General features: G+C 45.2%; 1 protein-coding gene and 1 long non-coding RNA gene across 3 annotated transcripts; both read right to left on the minus strand.

Moving 5' to 3' along the window:
- Positions 1 to 19,191: 19,191 nt before the first annotated feature.
- LOC119378457 (uncharacterized) lies at positions 19,192 to 20,772 on the minus strand. Of its 2 annotated transcripts, none has more exons than XR_007414756.1 (3): positions 20,629 to 20,761; positions 20,190 to 20,349; positions 19,192 to 19,431 (listed from the first exon to the last, which is right to left on the minus strand). It is a non-coding gene; the product is annotated as an uncharacterized LOC119378457 (long non-coding RNA). The 2 variants fall into 2 exon arrangements; XR_005181001.2 differs by having other exon boundaries at positions 19,194 to 19,431; positions 20,623 to 20,772.
- Positions 20,773 to 22,196: 1,424 nt separating this feature from the next.
- Positions 22,197 to 23,474, minus strand: LOC119378458 (uncharacterized). The gene is made up of 8 exons (XM_037647587.2): positions 23,363 to 23,474; positions 23,207 to 23,286; positions 22,989 to 23,079; positions 22,844 to 22,932; positions 22,680 to 22,755; positions 22,588 to 22,623; positions 22,491 to 22,529; positions 22,197 to 22,234 (listed from the first exon to the last, which is right to left on the minus strand). Exons 1-8 carry the CDS (start codon positions 23,436 to 23,438, stop codon positions 22,197 to 22,199), a joined length of 525 nt encoding a protein of 174 aa, XP_037503515.1. The 5' UTR covers positions 23,439 to 23,474.
- Positions 23,475 to 23,677: the final 203 nt, after the last annotated feature.

The raw sequence follows: 23,677 nt of genomic DNA on the forward strand, positions 1-23,677 counted from the left end.
TCTCGACGAGTGTGCTGGATGGCACGGGGGAAAGAAGTTACGTCAGCGCACGTGGTGATACGCAATCGATCTCTCCCGTTGTGAATCCTGCACGCGTGTGTGGCTCACTAGGAAATTCAGCAGACTAGGGAGTGCAGCGCCGGCACGTGGCGGCACCCTGTGGCGCAAATCGCATCTAATCCGAACGCTCTTGAATTATGCCAGATATTGGCCAATAGCATGCCACTCGCTGTTCGACGTCACACAGCGGGTGCCTGCAGCTCCGAAGCAAGCGAGGAGGGGCATCTGTATGAAAAGAGGGCGCCTGAGAAAATGGCTACTTCGCGCTCCGCTTCTAAGCTCACTTTGCCACGCACGACTGCTAGATTTGGTTCAGATGTTCATGGCAGTGTCTTCTATCCGCAGGATGTGTTTCCTCACCAAGCCTGAGGGGTGGTTCATGACCCCTTTGAGCCTAGTGGCACGTTACCAACTCATAATAAATCATTCTACCTTTATCTGCTTTGTACAGCAAGGTTACCTGAAGCCAGAGGGCGCTGGTTCGATTTCCGGCCACGGGGGCCGCATTTTGATGAAGGCAAAATGCAAAGAACACTCGTGTGCTTCGATTTAGGTGCACGTTAAAGAACTCCTGGTGGTTGAAATTAATCCGGAGTCTCCCACAATGGCGTGCCCCGTAATCATATTGTGGTTTTGGCACGTAAAAACGCCGCATTTATTATCATTTAGGTTACCCAAAGGAGGAGCGGGATGTTCCTTTAGGGCCCCGTTTACCCCCGTTCTAAAACATCCCTGCACTCAAAACTTTATCCGCATTTAAATAAAGGGAATGGTACCATCGCCTGAAATTGTCACTTTTTTTCAGTCACCCTTCTCTGGTTATAACTTAGTGATAATTTTATTGTTATGGTAATTACATGGACACTCCCGGCTCGCTTCTGCCGTCGCCATGAAGTTCCTCATAAAGTCCAAATCGATAGCATCGCTTCGCGCGTTGTATCTTCTTGAGTTAGTTACGCTGTGCTTAGTTACGCGTGTTTGGATGCTAAGTGAGTTAGCAACTAGCCTTACCTCGTATAACATTCCAATTCGCTGCTATCGCATTTATTGCTGCGCTCTTGCGCCGAAACTGGGATTTGTTTTCATTTTTATGAGCTGGTCTGAGTCTCTATTCAAATGTGTTGGAGTGAATGCTCGTCTTTGAAGCGACACTTTACAAGAATTACGAAGAAGCATTATTCGAGTGCTTCAAGGAACACCTCAGAAAACGGCAGGACATACAGAAGAAGACGCGCACAGCGCTGTGTGCGTCTTCTTCTCTATTGCCTGTCATTTTTGTTTGCGCTGTTCATCGAAGTATGCACAACAAACAAAGAAACTGCCTGCACTTTCGTTATTCCAGTGGTTGCGGCGCTGTCCTACATACAATGAAATCTGGGAACAGTTCTTTGTTTATTGTGAATAAGCGTCTTTTTGTGAATGCGTGGGACTGTGTTATGGTTATTGGGCGCTGAATGCACTAAATATTACAACACAAGCTTTGTTTATGAATATATGCTTACTTAAATTGCTTGTAGTTAGACTCGCACAATACCGCAGTTCAGGGCAAGATGAGGCTTGAAGTGAAGAGAAATTGTCGCTCAATTACTTTCGCTGGATTCAAGGTTTTGACAAGTGGTCCCTTGTTCCTTTAATCAGGATTTCTTGTTCAGCGACATCCTTTGTTGGACGATTTACCCTCTCATTTATTGACACGTTGCCAATGTGGGCAACGGTGATGGGTGTATTTATAGTTCGATGTGTTATGCTTTTGGTTGTATTTGCGCAGCGCGAATGTCTGCTTGCCTTGATCTATTGACAGAATGCTTCCTCACAACACAAGTAAATGTTTTGTCATTGTCAAGCAAAAAGTAATCTTGATTCTGTTCTTATTGCAGGGCCACCTGAGTGACGACGCACCGGCAAGGACGTTTTAGTCACCTTTTTAGTAAGTACCTACATGATTATAGTTTTCCTGGTGAAATATTTTAGCTAACGTGTTCGGCGAGTGAAGGCCGTACGTGTTGCTAGCTGCCACCAGCGCCCAAGAAACACAAGATGGGAATGCAAAAAAAAAAAAAATATTTTGTCAGAGCAGCCGTATTGTGGCCTTCGTATGCTTATATATATCCTATCAGGCAATCGTGAAAGCCTTCTTTCGCTTCCTCCACTTATCTGCGCCTACTGTGCCGTATCATCCAAGTATGAATTATGATAAAGCGTTCTACAAATTGCCGACGAGGCACCCAAAAAAATTATGAGCCCTTCCCCTATCGGGAAAAGGGGGCAAGGGAAGCATCCCATCTACGTACCTGACCTACTATTTCTCTTCCTTTCTTTCTTTTCTTTTCTTTCTTTCTTTCCCACCGCGCAATGCTCCCTCCTAACTTTTTCCTTCCTCCATGCCGGTAATTGGACCTTCATCCACGTACTTAACAGCGCAACACTTCAGTTGCAACAGACAACGACGACGGTCATGCGTGAAACAGGGAAATGCAACAGTGAAAGGTGACAATGAAATGTAGCGGTGTGAAATCACAAGTGAACTCGATAAAAGATCACATTTCCATATCAGAAATGGCTGATCGCCGGCAAGCCCACGATTGAGAGAGCATCGTTTATTGTAAAACGGCGCACTATATAGGCATGTGACCAGCGCATCTTCGAGGGCCGAATTTGTCCACACCCGCTTTTTGTACACTGGTCAGCGCTGGGTTTTAAGTGCGGAGCACTTTAGGGGCCCGGCTTGTCGTCCATCCATGCATCTCATGTGGCGTGATCACGCTCAGAGTAAAGCGATCAATACAGGAAATAGCAAGGCTAGCAATGCTCAAAACAGAGTCAAAATGAACGAACAATGTCTAAAATAATATAATTAATAGAAATAACCAAGAAGTAATCGCTATAATTAACTAAAGATCGCTAAAAACGTTTCGGAAACTGCGGCTGACTCCGGGGCCGCGCAAGAGAGGGCGCCACCGCCTCGCCGAGCGTAGAGTTACTGTATATGCTACCTTTAGGTAGCAGAGTTGCGCATCCGTCTTCCAACGCCGCTAGCAACCATGCATTGCGGAGAAGCTGCCGCTTGGGCCAATTATTTTATTTCTCGACGGCGCCGCTGCAGCGAACTGAATTAGCACTAGCCATCGACAGCCAATGTTTATCGCCGGTCTTCGACACGCCAGACAGGTTAATCGGCGACACTGTAGGCATGACGCCTGCAAAAACGAAGTGCGACTTCACCCCATAGCTGTGGTTGCTAGCCGGACATATGCGCTACTCTGCTACCTAAAGGTAGCATATACAGTGACTCTAGCCGAGCGAGCGAATTGACCCTCCCCCTACGCTTCACCGGTGCTGCGTCGTTGCATCTGATGGGGGAAACAACCTGACGGAACTCGCTGTAGGCGACGCGTATCTCAACTGCCGTAACAAGCAGGAAGCCGATAAAGCGCACCAAAAGTAGCGCATATGCCGCACAACGAGTTTGCGAATCTCCCTAACAAGGTTCCACTCGTGCCGGTGAAACCCTACATGCTTACCTCAAACATCGGCGTCATCGATGCTTTGGTAAACGGAGCAGTGGGAACTCTACCCTCTACGAACGGGAATCGCTGGGTGCCCGTGCTACGCATTTCCTCAGGTTTCACAGTAGTGCTGCCATGCGTTTTTCGCGAACCCAGCCGCCACCGGAGTCTGTAAATCATAGAAGCTTCGCTTAAAAACATGTGCCCCAAATCCTACAAGCACTCATGATCGGCAGAATAAAGTACCACCTGTCTTACCATGACCTCTATCAAATCGAAGCAAAGCGAGAGAGAGAGAGAGAGAGAGAGAAAAATAGAAGAAAGACGGAGAGGTTAACCATATGAATAGTCTGGTTGCCTGCTCTGCAGTGTGGACACAGGCCCCTTCACATTGACCTAAGGCAGGATTATCATGCGCACAACCACCTTTTTCAACGACGCCGCGTGCACAACGCCGTTCAATAAATAGTGGAAGGCAATAAGGCAACAAATAAAGTAACCGTGTATGCGGAGAGACGCGCCATTTGTCTCAATGTGCATAACTTATAGATGGTGAGTTTATGTCGGCTACCCGCGGTAAGCTGTTTTCTCGTTCGTTTCCATTTTCCTTTATCCCATTAATGCCGCACTTCACTTAAATAACGTCCCCTCTGCGTGCCTTCATTTCATTATGAGTCAGCTTCACATCATTGCACACAGATAACACAGACTAGAGCTCTGGCCACATTCAACATCGTGGTTCCTTGTACGGTGAAGGAGGCTGCCATCGCCCTGGCGATCATACATGCTTCAACCATACCGGCATAAAATACACAGTGATTTGCGAGCCACTTGTACGAACAGCAAAATGAGTAGCGGCACCTTTTACTCAAGGTACCCTCACATTGTTGCACCACGCAGCACTGCACAGCGCGCCTATCCTCTGGATGCCTAGACATGCCGTTATCTATGGAAACGAATGGGCTATAGCGCTAGTCCCAGCTGAGCTTGCTTACCGGGAATTATTGGGGCAGATTTATAAGCCTTAGAAACAATACCACATTACAAGTATACCAAAAGACACTGCCCCTACCCTTCCCCCCTTTCGTCCACACACACCATTCTCTGACCAGCTAAGCAGCCTTTGCGTTGATAGCTGTCGACCTTGCTACAATATCACTCAGCAGCGTCTCTTTACCGCTGATCGGCCACCCCGCACGTCATCCCTTATACTGCTCCTGCCATAGAGAAAAGTTCGTGGTATATCACAGCACCTGGGCCTGGGAATTACAACACCCTCCCTGCTACCCTCCGATATTTTCGCTCTCTGAGCCGCAGCAGCAGCAACGACTGATCTAGCTGCTATGGAAGAGGGTGCAACCGAATGGGGCCCTGAAATAATGGCTTCACCCTGCAAGGAAGTTGTCCCACGTAATGCACGTCTCTCGCTCTTTCTCTCCCTCTCTCTGTGGTTACCCCTTCTTTTATGCCTTCTTCAACCCCTTCGCACGCGACTGAAAAATCTGACGATGCATTGTTAAGTTTAAGCACATTCGCGCTCCCCTTTTCTCTGTCCATTATCTGCCAGTATAAGCGCACGGAGCTCTTCCTGTTTTCCTTTTGCAGAGCAGTGGCTGAGTTGTCTGAGTCGTGTCCTTGTCTGTTCTTTTCCCACCTGAAAAGGAACGAAATTACCATGCCTCTACAACTCACTCCGTTCGTTAGATGATGCTTGCAAGTACTTGAACTGCCTTTTGTTGCAGTTCAAAAGTGATTGCGTAGAGTCTATGCTCCGCTGTATTATAAATTACCTGTTGTAAAATTCCTCTCAGTGGAAAAAAAAAAAAAACAAGCGTGCTTTGTATACTGAAATCGCTTTGTCCAACGCGTGCCGTTATTCACTAATATAGCGAGCGGTTTTTGTTAAAGTTTTCTAATATCAATAGACAAAATTATCGTTGTTATTGCCCTTAAAGCCGGTTCTCATGATTCAAAGTACGATTGCCGCAACCGCTTTCCGCAACAAGTTTTCGCAACTCCTTACGAGATACTAATAATGCCGCCCGCTACCATTTCTTCGAATAATTGCATTATCGGGTACAAATTCATGTATTCAGAAACTCCATAGAACAGTACACTAGGTGGTATTTTATTTATTATCTGTAGCAATGATACACATGTCGTAATCTGCATTAACAGGAGCACAATAAGTTTGTTCTTTAAATAGAGGGGTCTACTTTAACCCTCTTCACGGCTTGCGCGAAGATGGTCAGGGAGACGTATATACGCGAGGAGCACTTACATTTGCAGGAAACACCACAAAGCGAAACGAACGCCTCGTCACTGCACACCGCAGCTTTTCTTCTGAGCTTTTGTCCGCGTGCATTCCTCTGAACAGAACAAGTCGCAAACTTCAAGCTAGCATTATCTCATCATTAGCCCATAAATAACGCCGACTCTTTCCCGTCGGTATTATCTCATCATGCACCATCGATGTGCGATACCTGCAGCGCAACTGGCGACACTTCTCATCGCGCCGACGTTCTCAGGTTCGTGGTGCCTGCCACGGCACTGTTCCTGCGGCTGCCCAGTGGTTATTAGGAGTGCTCTGTCATGCCAACACGTCATCACCGCGTATGCTTAGAACACCGTCAGATTGTTGGTTTTTGCGAGCAACATAATTATAGAAATGGTGTTTTCTATGAATATGTAAATTCTCTTTTACCAGTGAACGCTACAGAGGCAAGGTTTTTTTTTTTCTTTTTGTCTTGACAGCGAAGCTGTTTAAGCCGGCCGTAAAATGTCGACCTTGCCGCCAAACTATCATCATCATAAACGGGTATGTGCCACAGAATTTGGGCAAATTCCACTACTCACCGCTACGGCGTGGCCTGTAATAACCCTGATGGGTGAGAGAATGAATACAGAAAGAAAGAAAGAAAGAAAGAAAGAAAGAAAGAAAGAAAGAAAGAAAGAAAGAAAGAAAGAAAGAAAGAAAGAAAGAAAGAGATAAACCAACAGAGCGACGGAAAGAAAGATATCAAGAAAGAGAAAGAGAAAAATTCTTGCCGAAAAAAAAACGCCAGGCCTGCGCTGAAACCGCAGCACAGTCACAGAGAAAGCTGGAAGAGCGCCGTTTCTAGAGCCCGTTAAGCTCTCTTGGGGCTACAGTACAAGTACTCTAGAAGGGTACCCACTACGCCATAAATCACAATTTTTGTGAAGTTGGGAAGCACCTACTAAGCCATTATTCGTCATTCTGCGGAGAAGCGAGGCACCAGCTACACGTCTGTAAGGCACTATGTGCACTTTGTTGACGCGGCGACTGATGACGATGAAGAATTATGGCTCAGCCCTTTGTAATGGGTTGGAATCTTTAAACGGGCCACCAGTTATGTAATTTGCATTGGGTGACGCCCGGTCGCTATTTCCCTCTCCTCCCGTCATGCTGTATAACATACGTTGACGTGGGAGAGAGACGGGGGGGGGGGGGGGCGAAGAACTTTACTGAGACCCCGAGGAAATGGATCATGCGCTTATGGGCTTCCTTGGCAACCAATACAAGTGCACTTGCGAGGAATCCACTACGCTATAAATCTGTAATTTTACTGAGACCCCGAGGAAGTGGATCATGCCCTTATGCGCTTCCTTGGCAACCAATACAAGTGCACTTGCGAGGAACCCACTACGCTATATATCACTGTAATTTTCGAGAAGTAGGGCAGCAGGCACTGTGCCATTTTTCGTCATTCTGCGGAGAGCGTTGGTACCTGCTAAACGCATGTAAGGCATTATGCGCGCTTTGTTGATGCTGTGCCTGATGACGATGAAGAATTATGGCAGAGCCCTTTGTAATGGGTTACAAGCATTCAACAACCTACTCGTTGCGCAATTCGCATTGTGTGACGCCTGGTTACAGAATTCGCGTTGTGCGACGCTTGGTGCTTATTTTACTCTTCTACCAGGCTATATTGCATATGCTAATGCGGTTCCTTCCCGACATGAAGCCTCTATAGGACCTTTTTACAAAGCAGCTTCAAGCACCGGCATGGCTCAGAGGTTGAATACTGGGCTCCCACGCAGAGGGCCCAGGTTCGAACCTCGTTCCATCCTGGGGTTTTTTTCTTATTTCGGTTTTTTTCTTATTTCGAGCGATACTGGTTACGGACACCGGCGGCGGCGGCGGCGGCGGCGGACAACTACGGCGCCAAAAACGGCCGGTGAAATGATCTCATAACAGCTTTCGCTGTAACATTCTTCACGAGGCGGGATACGAACCTGCCTACCCTCGATCAGAAGGCGAGCGTCCTAACCACTCGGCTATCGAGGCACGCTAGCAGAGTATAGCATAGCCTTGTATAGTATAGTGTAGCAAGGGGTTGGGAAAGGGAAGTGTGTGTGAGGAGGAGGGATGGGATGGTGAGGAGGAGGGAAAGAAATAAGGGAGAGAGAGTACAGCGTAGCACAGAAAAAAATGAGAAAGAGACAGACAGAAAGAAAAAGAAAGAGAGACAGAGAGCCCAATCCGAAGGCGAGTGTCCTAACCACTCGTCTATGCAGTCATTTTTTTTCTTTTTCTTTCATGCAACGATGCTAGCAAAGCGTGGCCATCGGGCCCGTGCTTCGCTCTGCCAAGCTTTGCGCGACTTGGTGCAAACTGCCCGCATTTTTTTTTTTTGTTGTTGTTGATATCGTATACGGAGATGTTGGCGCACCAAACTGGCACTGGCTCCTCATTAGCTCTTCAATAGGTGGCACGTGCAAAGTGCAGGGCTGTTCATTCAAAGCAAGAGCTAAGCTTTCTGAACTTTGTCTATTTGTTCTGGTCCAGAAAAATAAATGAAAGCCATATAACATTCGAGAGACGAGGTCTCTAATGCAGGGAAACCGTATCGTGTGACCTTTGCTTAGGTGGTGGAACTAACAAAACTTCCAATGTTCTTTTCATACTCCTCACTACAAGCTTCCAGAGCAAGTACATGTAACAGTGAACCGCTTTTGCAGCAAAGTCTGCCAATGTTCGATTCTTATTCATATTTTGAGATTCCCTTGCACCTACCCTTACCTCTTGCCACGTAAACGAGCACAGAAGTGAAAGACGTAAAGCGACACCTTCTCGCTGTCGACAACTATTAACCATCTCCGACGTTCTGCTGCTGAATTTATTGCATACCTCTACAGAATTACAGCATCAGCCATTGCGAGAACTTGCATGGTAAGCGCACGCCGCTGTGTCTTTTGTGGATGGTTTATGCACTCTCACGAAACGGGACCCTACGATTGCTTTTCAAGCTTTTGCCAGAAGACACAAAGGTGTCTATTGAGGCGAACCTTTACAATAATGAAGAAGACCATATTCACGTACCGCTAACTAAGAGTGACCATATGTGGCAGGCCGCGAATAATAATGCTACACATATATATATATATATATATATAGTATATATATATATATATATATAGATATATATATATATATACTATATATATATATATATGAGATATATATATATACATTATATATATATATATATATATATATCATATATATATATATATATATATATATATATATATATATATATATATATATATATATATGCAGATAGAGAGAGAGCGGAGACGAAAAAGGAAAGGCAGGGAGGTTAAGGGTTAAGTAGAATTTCTACGGTTTGCTACCCTATGCATGGGGAGGGAAATCAGGGGATAACGGTAGTGTGAAAGCGTGAGCGCACATGATTTACAATACGCATGCACAGTGCAGCGTAGCTATAGAACATCGCTTAAGTCAGTTGCCTTCAAAAATTGCGCATAAGGGGTCGTATGGCTTTCTGCGCTGATGAGCTGTTAGACCAGGCTGCTAAGATTGTTTTCTTCCGTAAAAGCCGATCATCATTTGTCTGCCGAAGGTACACATAGAGTCTGGCAATGTTTGTCTGAGTAAACTTCTCTGTAACGGGCATATGCTGCTGGAGCTGGCAGAGAAGTTTGCGGGTTAATAAGGGTTAATGTAATCTTTTGTATACTTGAGTAATCTTTTGTGCAGACTCCAATGCAAGCTATAGATTGATCTTGGAAATCAATAATTACACAGATATAGAGGGTTGATCTAAGCTTTCGCCGCTTTTAAAAACTACGCCAACATGCGACTACAGGAAAATAAAAAAGTCACAGTTTCGCCGCAAGGCCGAAGCAATGAATGCGATAGCAAGAAACTAATGCTATATGATGTGAGGCTCGCCAATGGATACTCCCAGTTTGAGCAGCGCTCCTGTTGCAAAGGCGGCCGAAGCAGCGAAGGAAACTAGCGTGCTTCGAGTGTCGAGCTGTGACACTTGATAGTTCGCGCTCATCTTCTGTTTGTTCGTTTAGCGGCGTCTCTTGAGCTCGAGTGGCTTTCGTACGCTCGGTAACATGAGCGCGGACATCACGGTGAAAGCGTGAAACATCCCTCTTCCCCTCAGCACAAGAAAACCGCGCGAGCAGACAGCGGAAGGGCAAGGTTCTCCCTGCGCAAGTATAAGAAGAAGCGAGCGAGCTCGCCGACGACTTTTAAATGCGCCTGTCGCGCTCCTAACGCCATCTCGCTGGTAATGAAGAAACGCTTATAAGCGCAGCCGTCTCCGAGTCCGTGCAGCAGTAAAGGGTGTGTATATAACGCTCGCCGTTACTTACGTGGAGGATCTGCGTTTCGTGGCGTAGTGGCTAGCGCCACTCGCTGCGGAGGAAGAGGTCCCTGGTTCGATTCCGCGCTTCGGCAGCATTTTTCTGAATTATTTTTCTTTGGGGCTTTTATATATATATACATACTTATACATATACGGTGCATGACGGCGACGGCAAAATCCAGCCGAGACTGTCCATATAATTGCTATCGCAATAAAATGGTGGAGCATGCGATCATAGCCCACGTTTCAATCACATTTCCCACAGTGCTTTGGCTAATGGAAAGAACTCTAATTTCGCACTCGGTAAAATTACACATGCTGCAAAAACAGCAACATTGTACACGAGCCACCGTCCCGCGTTAAACCCACACGCATACGTGTACGTAGTAGCTTTCTAGTGCTTTACTATCGCAAGATCGGGCTCATGATTCACAGAACAATGCGTCTACGTCGACATCAGAATGCATACAAATATCTACGCACGTACTGGCTAGTCGCTCAAACTGAGAACCGTTTGCTGTGACTCATAAAGCATCGCCTAATGAAGCATGGCCTAATAAAACACATGTATGCGTGGCCTAATGAAGCAAACACTGTTCCCCGACATGCTGGCACGTATACGCTCCGATTGATGGCACTAGCGCTGAGGATCACACGACAAATCAGTCGATACGACACGATGAATCGCAGGCACGCATCGGGACAGCAAGGAGAGCCACTGGCTGGGAGTGAAAGCCGGTTAGAGCGTCGCCTGGCGTCGGCGGCACAATAAATACACGCAGATCGTCGACGTCATTGTTACTAGCGTATCGTCGCTCAGGATGGTATGGTCGGAATCTATCACACCTATTACGTAGCACTAGTGTCGATGTCGCAGCGTGATCAATCTTCCGTTGAGCTTTCGTACGCTGTTTGCCCTCGAAATAAAATTACTTCCACGCGACGGACGCCATTCAAATTTGGTCAAGGAGACCTATGCATACCGAGCAATCGAATGAAGGGCAGATCTCGACTTTGAAATTTGATGTCAGTGCTCTTTTAAGGCCAATAATGAAGGTTTTTCGGTGTTATTAGGTATACAAAACTTAACTTCTACCTGGATTATGCGCACAGTAACGCCGTCTTTTCTGTTTCATTGCTTGAAGGAAGGTTTCGTTCCTTTTATTGCGATATGCGCACGCAATCATAGGTGTTCAATAATTTTCGTGCTACACGGAGAGTTATACTCCCGTCTTACTGTGCGTCGCCACTGCCCATGCGTGCTTCCAGAAGCCAATGCACGGCGACGTCTTGCGCAGCGTATGGGGCAGCAGGGGCGCAGTCGTCACCGCAATGCAGTTCCCGAACGATCGCGACTGACGCATCCACAACAGAACGGGCGCGGCTTTCTACCGCTAGCCTCAACGCTCGGGGGGTGGCAATGGTAAACACATAAACAGGGCGCGCGAACTCTTTTTTTTTTCTCTCTCTCTCCCTCGAGCATTGATCATGCGCCACTCGCTGTGACATGGTGCTCGCCGCCGATTAATAGCATCTCGAGCACCGAGTCAATCGGGAACGCCGGCGACAGGTGGCCGGGACACTCGAGGTAGTCGTTCGTGTTTCCCGCTCGGCAGCAGAGACGCGGGCCCGCGGAGACGCGAGCACCACGCTCTTCTCTCACTGCGTTGTTTTTTGTCCTCGAAGGTTGATTTGTCATGAGGCGCTCGCTCGCTTCGCTTGCTTATCTTGTCGTGGGGTTCGATGCGACCGCGTCATTAAAATCTCGTTACGGTCGCCCGACCTGCTCTCTCTTCCGAGGGTCACCGTATGGTCCAGAAAAATGCGATAACCTCTGCTTTGCTACCGGCTTCGAACGGTATGTACGAGGGTGACTCCGATAGCCAACAGAACGGCGTTGCGTGAAATGAGAGAGGTCGCCGTTCATTACAAAAAAAAAAAAGAAATCCCAGCATACGCAGGAACAAATTTTAAGAGCCACTTTAAAGTGTTCCCTGTATACGGCGTGTTTACTTGAGCATACGTCGCACTTCTTGCTGTGCCTGTACTCCCGAAGATATAGCACTCGAAGTGTGGATACAATGCTCGTGCAGTTGGTAACATTGTTAATAGGACGGAGCATACGTATCACTTATGTGGCATACGGATACAGAAGCAAAGTTTGAGATTGGGCTAGTTGGTAATCCATATTCACAATCAGCGCAAGAACGGACAAGGGACAAGAAAGGGAACATAGTTGGAACTCAGTTGAAAGACAGCGCTCGTCTATGTTCCCTTTCTTGTCCCTTGTCCGTTCTTGCGCTGATTGTGAAGAAGAATACGGATAGAACTGAGTCAGCTTTTGTCTGCTCGATCAGATACGGCTTTTGTACTAGCTCACCTTGTCATTGGTTTAAGGACATCTCTCAATGTGACGGGAACTCTTTCGCGCACATAATCGTCTGAATTTGGAACGTCATACGTCCTAAAGAGATGCAGGGTCACTCACCTGTTTTCTTTTTCTTCTTTAATGTAGACAAAAAAAAAAGAGCGAATGAGATTCAGAAATAACATTTTGCGTTTACCGCTTCTCTGTTATTATAGTGTGTTGCATAATGGCAACACATTATGGTCCAGGTTGTACGGCGTAACGCATGGAAGGATTACTTCCCTTGTTTATAAGAAAAAAAAAAAAGAAGGTTGCGCAGCATCTATTACCAATAGATGCTGCGCAACCTTCGCAGCATCTATTGGTAATAGATGCTGCGAAGGTTGCGCTAGCACAAGTTTTTGTCACCGCTTGGCGGTATCTGTGGAATGCAGCCGATCGGGAAACAATTGCACGTTTTTCCCGCTCTTACGGGACATACGGCCACCCTCCTGGTACGGCTGCTTTCTACAGCGGCTAACAGGCGGCGACACACGTTTGTGAGAGCGCCACCATCGCAGCAGCTAGATTACCAATAGGTAAAAGGAACTTCCCATCTTATTTTCTTTTTAAATTTAAACAGGCAGCTTTACATAGTGTTATTTACGGAATATGGACCATATTATGGGATGTTTGTACTAGTTCGTAGTATGAACGGAGTCGCATAGTGATTACAATATTATTCTTCTGCGAATTTAAGCCAAAAGCACACGTCTCTGTATAAAGACGCACCGTATTGATGTGGTACATCATTTCAGGGAAAGAACGGGACATATGACTTCTGAGACTAATATTAGCCACCTGGAGTTATTATTTTTAATGCGCATCAAAAGTGAGCTAAGCACCAACGTTTTTACAATCCGCTATCACCAAATGCCGCCGTCGGATTCAACTTACGACCTCGTGCTCAACAGTGGAACGCCATAGACGCTGAGCTACCGCGACAGGTCCTCATTTGAGAAATTTTGTTTTACTCATGAAATTCATTTTCACTCGATTGGTGTTCCAATGGGCTTCTAAATATGAATATGCTCATGGGCCTAAATTGAACTCTTGGTAAGAATAACTCATTCGGAAAGCTTTACTAGAGCGTCTTTTACGGCTTCAATGTTGCTGAGGGACGTCCAACTGCAGGGGCCGAACTCAAAGCGCGTTTCGTTCTACAAGTACTCTGCCATTCTGCAGGTGGCTTCGCTAATGGTATTTCCAACATCAGGATTGGCTCACATTTTCTATCACAAGCTATTCTAGCGTGAGACGTTCTTTTGAATACGGCAGCAGGAATAGATCACTTGCTCGTTCTACGGGGAAATCTCCATCTGCATGTGATGTGCGCTGTGACTGTCCTATAAGACAGGTGAACATTGGTGTGTTAGCCATTCCACTTAGATAGAAAGAAACATTGCTGTTGCGGAAAACAAGCTAATAGTGCGAAAAACATTCTCAAATAAACTACACCTAGTTATTACAGCCATAGCTGTTACAGGCTCTATGAGTAAAGGTAAAGGTAGAGAGATATAGCGAGAGAGAGAGGGAGAGAATGCTAGAAGAGCGATGACAGGGAGGTTAACCGGACGAGCGTCCAGTTTGCCAGCCTGAGGGAACGGGGACTAGAAATAGAAAGAGAGGAAGGAGGCGAGCACTGAACGAGCGCAGCAGTATGGTCACTAAGGCCGGTGTTTATCCGACATACGGGAGCGCCCTGACATTCGACTGGAAAATCGCGGCCTTTCTTGCTTCAATGTGAAAAAAAGGGTCGCGGGCGTGCCTTGGTGATCAGTGAAGAACTGAAAACACTGGATCAAAAGCATTCAGCACTTTGGGCAGCTTGGGCTGTCAGAGTCGTCAGCTGCGCATGGTATCTATAAGAGACCGAAGCATCGTGCCCAATTCCTCGTCGCCCCGCCACGGTGCTCTAGTGGTTATGGCGCTAGACTGCTGACCCAAAGGTCGCGGGATCGAATCCCGGCCGCGGCGGCTGCATTTTCGACGGAGGCGAAAATGTTTGAGGCCCGTGTACTTAGATATAGGTGCACGTTAAAGAACCCCAGGTGTCAAAATTCCGGAGCCCACCACTACGGCGTCCCTCATAATCATATAATGGTTTTGGGGCGTTAAACCCCAGATATTATTATGAATTCCTGGTATTTTTCTTTCAATTCGTCGGAAGCCATGCAGCGCTCTGTTACTTTGCCAACATCCCGTCGTCCTTAAAATTCAGTAACTGCAAAGCATCTCGCCTGTCGACACCAGGAAACTCCAACTCGTCATTAGGAAAGCGCCTCTCTCTCCTACATGGAATAACAGAGAGCAGAGCTAGTTGGTCAGTATTCATTCTAAAAAGACAGGGCGTGCAAACACGGACACAAGAAAGAAGTCAGGACACCACAAACGCCCACCAACCACTGAAGAGACGCGCAACAGCGGAAAAGAAAGAAAGCACGAAAACTTACCTGCGCATGCCCATGCAATAGGCGAACCTATCAATCCGGCACGCGTGGGGGGTCTACGTGGAAGATAACTGTTGAGGCACTTGATTTCATCTTTATGCAAGTTAATCGACCGTTGACTCACGCATGCGCTGCCACTGTTCTAGATATGTCATGCCTCAATCACCAGGCGCGTTTCTTCATTCCTATGCCGGTACAAACTGCGCGTTCATCGAATTTCGGCGTAAACTTACAATCTCGACAATGTAAAGATAGATTAGAGGGTGAGCCTCCGGTTAGCGATCTCTCACGTTCCAATAATATCTGGTTAATGCAGCGGCCCGTCTGTCCTACGTAGAAGCGGCGGCAGCTGAAAGGGACCTTATACACGACACTTGTACGGCAATCACTGAATTTGTTGGTGCGTTTTACGAAAGAAATATCGGTCCGCTTCTTGGCTTTTACTCGCTCATTCTTCCTCTGCACAGCGGCACAAATCTTACCTAGCTTATCGGCAGCCGTGAAAACATTAACACCGCATCTACTTCCTACTTTCTTTAGCCTGTGAGATACGCAGTGTATGTACGGTATACCTACGACACGTTTCTTCCTACGGATTTCCGCAACCATGCTCGGACTTGACATAATGGACTGCTTTAAACGTTCAGGGACAGTGGCCACTGCATCACGAGGGCAACCTGCACCTAAAAGACGCCTAACCTGTGCGTTAGAGCTATCACTCATTGCAGTGACTATTCTGTGGTCCAGACCACAAAATAAAGCGCAGCCTTATTTTGTGGACCACACAATAAACTTGCGCGCTGTGGGCTGTGCAGAATGTACTGTAGCCCATGCAGCCCACCTCTCTTGACGACGGTTTTCTGTCACAAATTGCGAGGGTTCATTCTGTAGTCTGGTCCACAGAACAGGCACTGCTCCCTCCTCCCTTGACGACTGCTTCTCTCGCGAATCTCAATATGTGCTCGCCGTCTTTTGAATCGCTATTGAAGACGTGTATGCGTGAAAGATTCCAATGTTTTTACGTATGCGAGTATTGATATCAGCCGCAGATAAACTTTTTAATGTGAACGGAAGCAGCAAAACGAAGGCGTATAATGATAACAAATGACAGCGGTTCTAAAATTTCGTGGACCTGATCTATCGCGTGCGGAACACTAAAGTCACTTTCACCACAGTATGTTTGGTCATGTGAGAAAGTGTACTAACATTTGCACGGTAGACTCAAATTTTGAGCAATCCTTCTGAATGGGCGCGGCCATAAATCACCTGAAAAAGAACGCTAACGCCACCGCGAAAAGAAAACCATAATAACAAATGACAGCGTGTAAAAAATTGTATGGCCTTGATCCACCGAGTACGCAACGCCTAAGTCACTTTTGCCACAGTACACCTGTGTCAAGCAAAAAAAAAAAAAGCGCTATAAGATTGGCGAGAACCTACTAGTTGTCACTGTACACAGCACATTTTGTCACTTAATTAGATACACTTGCACGCGCCGTATAATTACGAGTACTTGTATGATCGTCACCGTCTGAAAACTTTACAAAAACCAGCTAAGTAGCCCCTTGCCAATCTCCGTGCACTTTTTTGCACGACTTAGTGCACTGCGGTGAAAGTGACTGAAGTGCGTCCCTGACGCGAGAGATCAGGCCCAGAGTATTTTAGTCGTAGTGCATGTGTAGTCCTAACTCTTTTCAATGTGTGTGATTGCACATGCCGTAGTTTTCCCATGTTACCAGCGAAAACCGGGCATATGTCAAACGTTCTTCTGTACGGTGTTCGAGCATCGCTTCAATTCGCCTAATTTTTCATGAGCGATCCACGGTTTTCTGTGAAAACTATTCGCGATATGACAAACTGAACGGACTGCCACCTGAGGTGTTGCCCCCTGCATGGTCCGAAAGACAGTTGCCGAGCCGCTGATGCAGTCTGTAGCTGCTACATCTCGGTAAATGCAAGGTTCCACTTAGTGTGCAGTATGACCGTACTTTGTATCAAGCAGCGTCGAGCTTCGTATACTATGCCCTTTAACACGTAGCAGCGAGTGGCGTGTGGTCGGCGTGCGCGGCTATTTCTCGTTCGCTTCTGGAGGAGCGCCTCGCGTTGCCACATTGCCATGCTGAATTCTTACTGGGTTTTATTACTTTTAATCACAATTTTCCACCATGAAGGCATAGATTTTGTCAGTCCGCACAAGTACTGCGTAGAATGTATGAATATTCAAGTGATGAAATAATGCTGTTTTTATCACTGCAAGGTTTCTTTCTGTTGGCACCACAACCTCTGAATATAATAAAGACTTCTTTCCAAGCTTTTAAACATGTGTAACATTTCTTTGATAAACTTAATAATTTATTTATTGCTTTTTTTGTTACAGATCAGCTATTTCTCCCTAGAAGATGGCAGCAGTGCTAAAGATGCCATGCACAGAGAGCTCCAGCACATGTATCTAAAATGGTCGTACAGAAGTACAGCTGGGTTTCTGAGAACAAATTAGCATTTAAAAGCCTGGCAAATGTGCTGCTGTTTCTCCTTGGTAAGTGTCAATAAAAAACAAATTCTAGTTTTCTCTCCTGCTCTGCAGGACATCCTCATTATGAGGTTCAGTATTATGTAGACTTCTCCATGTTGTGATATTTCGGTCGTAGTTGTTTAGAAGATGCTTCACCACGACCAGTATATTTGCACATACTGCATTACTGATGTTTGTTTGGAAACTTGTCCAACTGATACAAATTTTTCAGAGTTTATATATGCTGCCTTCATGAATACTGCCAACTTGTGCCATCAGGAGCAAGAATCAGCATTGAAACAAACAGTTTCACTACTACCAGATGCTTCTCCAGTGCAGTGTTCGATCATGTTATTTTCTGTTTTGTTGGAGTTCCTATTTTTAGGAGCCGAGAACCAGAGCACATAACCAATTTCTTTGTTTAACAGTCAGCAGCACTGCTAAGCAGCAGGACTCAACAGAAGCTCCCCGGCAACTACAACATCTTGGTACATCGACTATCCCAGCAACGTTCATAAATCTCAAAGGACATACGTACAGGAAGAAAACAAGGACATAATAGAGTGCTCGTGCGCCAATGCTCCTTCCATAGTGCTATCAGCAAAAAAGTATGATCTTTATAATTTGAAAGAATATATGTTGTTCTGGAAGAGGGTGCCAGAATAGAAGATTAAGTGGGACATTTTTGTTGTATTTCTTCATCTTTTGTTTCATATTGATGGGGTTCTCACAAAACTACGCAAGCTACTCCATTAATAAGCTTGTAGTTGAAAGTGAAAAAAAAAATATGTATCATGCTGTCCAATCAACTCTTCCTGTCCGTGCATGTGTTCTGATCTTCATAATCATGCATAACCGATTAGCCTTCCAACAAATGTTCCCGCTATGTGTTGAAAATTGTTGAAAGCCTGAGAAATGACTTTTTAAAGAGAAGCTCATGATTTTTTGTCTCCTTGTATTTCACAGGTGCCAGACGTACCCTGTTCAACACACCGACGCAGCTGTTTCGGACATAACAAAAAGGTGGCTCACGTTCGCTGTGGATCAAGAAGGTGCACTTATGCAAAGACGGCGTGCCACCTTGATGAAAGACTCCAACAGAAGCCCAAGCAACACTTTATAATCGCAAGAGTTCAGGAAGGAATATAAAAATGGCGTATTGCCTTGTATATATTCAGTGTAAAATAAACCTGAAGCACCAGAAATATTTGCCTTGTGACTTGTTTGGGGGGTGGGGGTACAGACAAAAATGTAGAAAAATGTAGCCGGGCACCAAATTTTATTCAAGACAAAAACTACAAAAATGTGCCAGAAATTACATTGGCCAAAATGCCTCCATATCTAGAACATGCTTGGTTATTGCATGGTGTTCCACTACAGTGCCAACCATGGCAAGAGGTGTTTCCAATGATTTGCCAAGCACGGCCTTCCTTTGCTTGGCCAATGGTAGGCTTGTTACAACTGCCAAGCTCGTATTTTGCTTGGCCTCCAATAACTTTCATTCATGGACAGCTTGGCCACTGATGATTTACCATGCTTGGGCCAAGCAAATTTTGCTGGTAGGGAACTCAATCTACAAAGCAGATAGAAAATTTTAAAAAACGTTCTACAGTGCTTTCCATTTACATCACACTGACTGGATACTGTGACCAATGAGCTTCGATTGCAACAGAAAAAAACTGGGCACTGCAGAAATTAGCTGTCAGTTCCTTTAAGCTTACTGCAAAATGCATAGCAGGTTTATTACCTCTTGCTGCATTCCTGTGCCTTGCTGGGGCATGACGCAGCCATTCTCGAATGGCTGCCTCTATGGCAAATTCATTTGCAGCGTGAACCTTTTGCACAGCACCTTTGAGAAAGTCAAAGCAATAATTGAGAGACAAAAAGTGACACCAACTTAAACATTCAATCAAGCCAACAGCCTGATTTTCTTTCCGATGACAACCGTCAAAGGCGGATACAAGATTTTGTCCAGGGGGGGGGGGGGCAGCTAATGAGAAGTCTGATACTTAAAGCTTTAAATTTGTAATAAATTTGTAAATGCAAGTGACTTATTTAGTAATATTTTGTCCACTATGATTATATTCCCCATGTTGTTCCTTTATCGATCTTAGCTCTACTTCCATGTTCAAAATGATGTATATATTTCACTATTCTATTGATTGGTATAAATATGCAAACGTGACTGTGCTGCCGTGAACCCTTGCGATAGGAGCAAAAACAAAACCAAAAGACAGCTTTCTTTCACCTCTTCCACCGTTTTTAAGAGGGACTAAACACGAAGTTGATTCATTGATAACGACACACACACTCGGCTTTCAAGAATTAAGGAGGGGAAGGAGTTAGGACATCTGCCCCCCCCCCTCCGGATCCACCAGTAACAACACTATAACAATACCCCTGCGTAGAGTAGCCAACTGGACTGCTGTCTGGTTAACCTCCCTGCCTTCTCCCTTTTCTGTAATCCTAGAAGCAAAAGCATGATGCTTAAAACATTTAAAGCAAAGTCCAAATGGCAGCCACCTGACAGTTTTTAGTTGAACGGAGAGACCTCTTTCACCAAGGAAACAAGAGAAGCTATCAATCAAGTACATGAAAAACACTTACTTATTATGCAAGAGGCAAGACGGAGCTCGCTGAATCTACGCTTTCCTTTTTTTCCAAGCCATGAGAATTCCGCTGCAAGATTGTCACAGAGCAGGTAGCAAAGAATTCTTTTTGTGCACGCAGCAGCATTGATTCCACCTTTGTTGGCAAGCTCTTCCACCTGAAATAGAGGCAAGCCAATATACACTTATCGTAAGCATGCAATTAAAAACTGCACATATCTCATGAATATATATAAAAATAATGGCTTTACTAAAAGAGTACATCGACTACTTCAAATTTTCTATAAATATATGTAACCTAGGGGACAAATTAAAATTCTATTCAGTGGTGGCTGAGGATTTACACACTGCACTAGTGTTGAAAAGAAGGAAGACATTAGGTGGCCCTCAGACAGCAAAACACACACAACACACAACCTCAATGCACTTACAAGCACATCTTTCATCTGGCCAGTCAACTTGTTATCGAACTGTTTCAGTGACTCGTACTCCGAGAACGGGCTGGAAACTAAAGGTGCATTTCCTTTGGCAGCATTGGACCGAAGCCGGCCGATCAGCCCATGTTAAGTTCCCCATGCTGCTTTTGAACCATTCGCAGCACTGTCAGCTTCACGAGTACTTCATGCTGGAACTCTGAAATAAAATGGTACAAAAAGCCTGCAGACCCCTAACAACCAATCTTTGTTTGTGACTTTTGTGCTAATTTGTAGCTCTGATAATCCCAAAATTGAACTTCAAATATTGTAATGCATCATAACTATCCAAGTATAATTATGATCAATTTCGACATCACTCAAAACTCCCACCTAAAATTATAAACTAGTGGCCTACCACAGGGGAGTGCCATAATGCCAGATGTGCTAAGGTTGAAGCTTGGGCTAGTGAGTTGGTAGATAGTGCGAAGAAGGGGAACAGCGCTAAAATTTTTTAACAAACACAAAGAAAGACGGACGACGTGGATGGCCAGATGTGGTTGCACTTTGGCGACCTTGAAAGTGCATGTGAATGCTTTAGTGGAAGTTAGGGTGTGACACTCCAGGCAAGTGTTAGCGCGGAAATTTCTGTAAACAATTAAACGACACAACACACCCACCTGCCGAGCACCCACATTTCTATCACGAGTGTGCCCTTTTGAAAAAAAAATTCCTTGCTACAGTACTCAAAAAAGCCATGCACTGGTGCCAACAGCCAGAACCACGTTGACAGCAGCCACACAACAGAGTGAAGAATAACGCTGCAAACTTGTCTGTGAGACTGAGAATACTCTCATTAATCGTTAAACATCACAGGAGGCCCCTGTCCTAATCATACTAGTGACAATATCCAGATGTGCTGCCTACTCAGATGAACAGTCACGGTTATTCAAAACCAAATTAAAATTTCTCAAAGGCAACATTCACCACATTAATTTGGAACGATGTGCTCAAGTCAGTAATGCCTGTGTACGCTAGACAATCAATGAACACAAACATTTCAAGCTTTAACATTCGATGTCGGGAGTCCTTTACAGAAACTTCATGTATGCTAATCAGTCAGGCACACATGGGAAGAATGAATAGAAAGAGAGAAAAACGAAGGAGAAAGGCAGGGAGGTTAACCAAGCTTGGCTTGGCTGGCTACCCTACACGGAGGTGGAGGAATAAGACAAGCTTTACTTTAGTGAATACGTGAAAAGCTGTATTGACAACAAAAAACAGCACACTAATTCCTCTCAAGTATACTAGCCCTACATTGCACCTGGCAACATGAACATGCATCCAAAGTTGCACTTTAACCAGACAATATCTATGAAAATCTCATTAGTTGATGCTGAACGTACCCTCTGGGGTTAGCCCTTCCTGTTTTTTGCCCGTGCAGGAGGTGAAGCCATGGCTGCAGACAAAACATGAAAATTTTAATGCAGGTTTGGTTAAAAAAGTGTCAGTACTGGACTGATAAGTTTACCGGGGGCACATATATAACTGAAAACACATGACTAACGAGAAGCTTTCACAGTTTACCAGAGTCACGCATGCCAGTCAGTCTCCTGGCCATCCAGCATCTCTGCAAAGAAAGTGCTGCAACGTCACCCAGCTGCCCAGAATATAGGGATGACTAAATATCCATTCAAGGGAAACTATGCAATTTATTGTGCTGGGCTCCTAGCAGCCCTACAACTTGGCCTAGAAATCTTAAGTTTTAGATACAGCTAAATTGATTTACATGCTTCAATGGCGCCTTTATAAGGATACTTTTTTAAAATTACATATAAGTTAATATATGCTCTCCAGCATAAGGAAAGTGGAAGTACAATGCTTACCACAACCATCTTCCGATTCGTCAGAGTCACTTGAAAGATCTGCAAAGTATTGAGTAGTTAGTCAACTGAAGATGAGGCCAGAAATGTGGATGATTACCTTCAGTGTTTTCTGCCGGAGTGTCGCAGTCTCTGTCTGCAAATTCAAAACCATGTCAGACAAGAAGCACTCTTAAGGACTTATTTGCTTACGTGTTGAACCAGATGGGCCAGGGAAGCTGCTGGGGGGTTTCAAAAGAGCATTGAAGGTGTGGCTTGGCTTTGACATCTTAAAAAGAAATATGCAGCATTGACCGAGTGTGGCAACAAAGAGAGACTTAGTATGACGTATTGTAAAAGGGTGAGCTGCTGCTTGCCTGTCCTTTCTGTTGGTTGCCAACCTCTTGCAACTGGTTTCCTCCTTCGTGAAATTCGTCGCAAGCATTTGCACAAGTGTTCTCCATTCCTGCATGCAAAAAGGAATATTACAAAAGAGAATAATCTCTTCGTATGACAACTTACGTTCATCTGTGGACGGTCCATTTGAACCAGTGAGGCGTGAATGAAAAGTAGGCACTTCATCATCGCTGATGTAACGACTTGGCTTTGACACCTTATTAAAAAGACAGAACAACAGACTGTGGGCTTTGTCTCGAAACTGCACAGCAGGTTCGAGGAGTGGGGAAAAAAGAACATAAATGCGATATGTAGCATGATGTAAACCAAAGGGTCAGTCTAACCTTCCGTTTCTGAAGGTGCTCAGATTCAACATCAGAGTACTGAGCTTGATCCAGATTTCTACGAGCCTCTTGATATGTGCCTATAATAAGAACCCGCATATTCAGAGAAACTGCATGCATCATACTCAAGTTAAAGCTATCCATAAATAAACTTACTGTAGGTAGTTTTCACCACAATGCTGTACATTTTCCAGTCTTTGTTGGGGGCTTTTGCTTTTTGAACAGTTGCCATTTTGCAGCCAGGTCCTGGTGGCCAATAGCATTTGCCACCAACATCCATATGTTGGGCACAACAGCTACTGTTTCTCTTCAGTAAATTCCACAATGGAAAAGCGCATCTGTAAAAAATTGTCTGTGACCACTCTCAGACAAAATGAACATAAACATCGACTGGTTAAAATTTTTTCGCAAAAGCTAACGCGAACAACTGCCTTTGTTTTACAGTGTTCTCATATTTCAGTGGACATATTA

Source organism: Rhipicephalus sanguineus, unplaced genomic scaffold, assembly GCF_013339695.2.
Source record: "Rhipicephalus sanguineus isolate Rsan-2018 unplaced genomic scaffold, BIME_Rsan_1.4 Seq838, whole genome shotgun sequence".
NCBI classification, from domain to species: domain Eukaryota; kingdom Metazoa; phylum Arthropoda; class Arachnida; order Ixodida; family Ixodidae; genus Rhipicephalus; species Rhipicephalus sanguineus.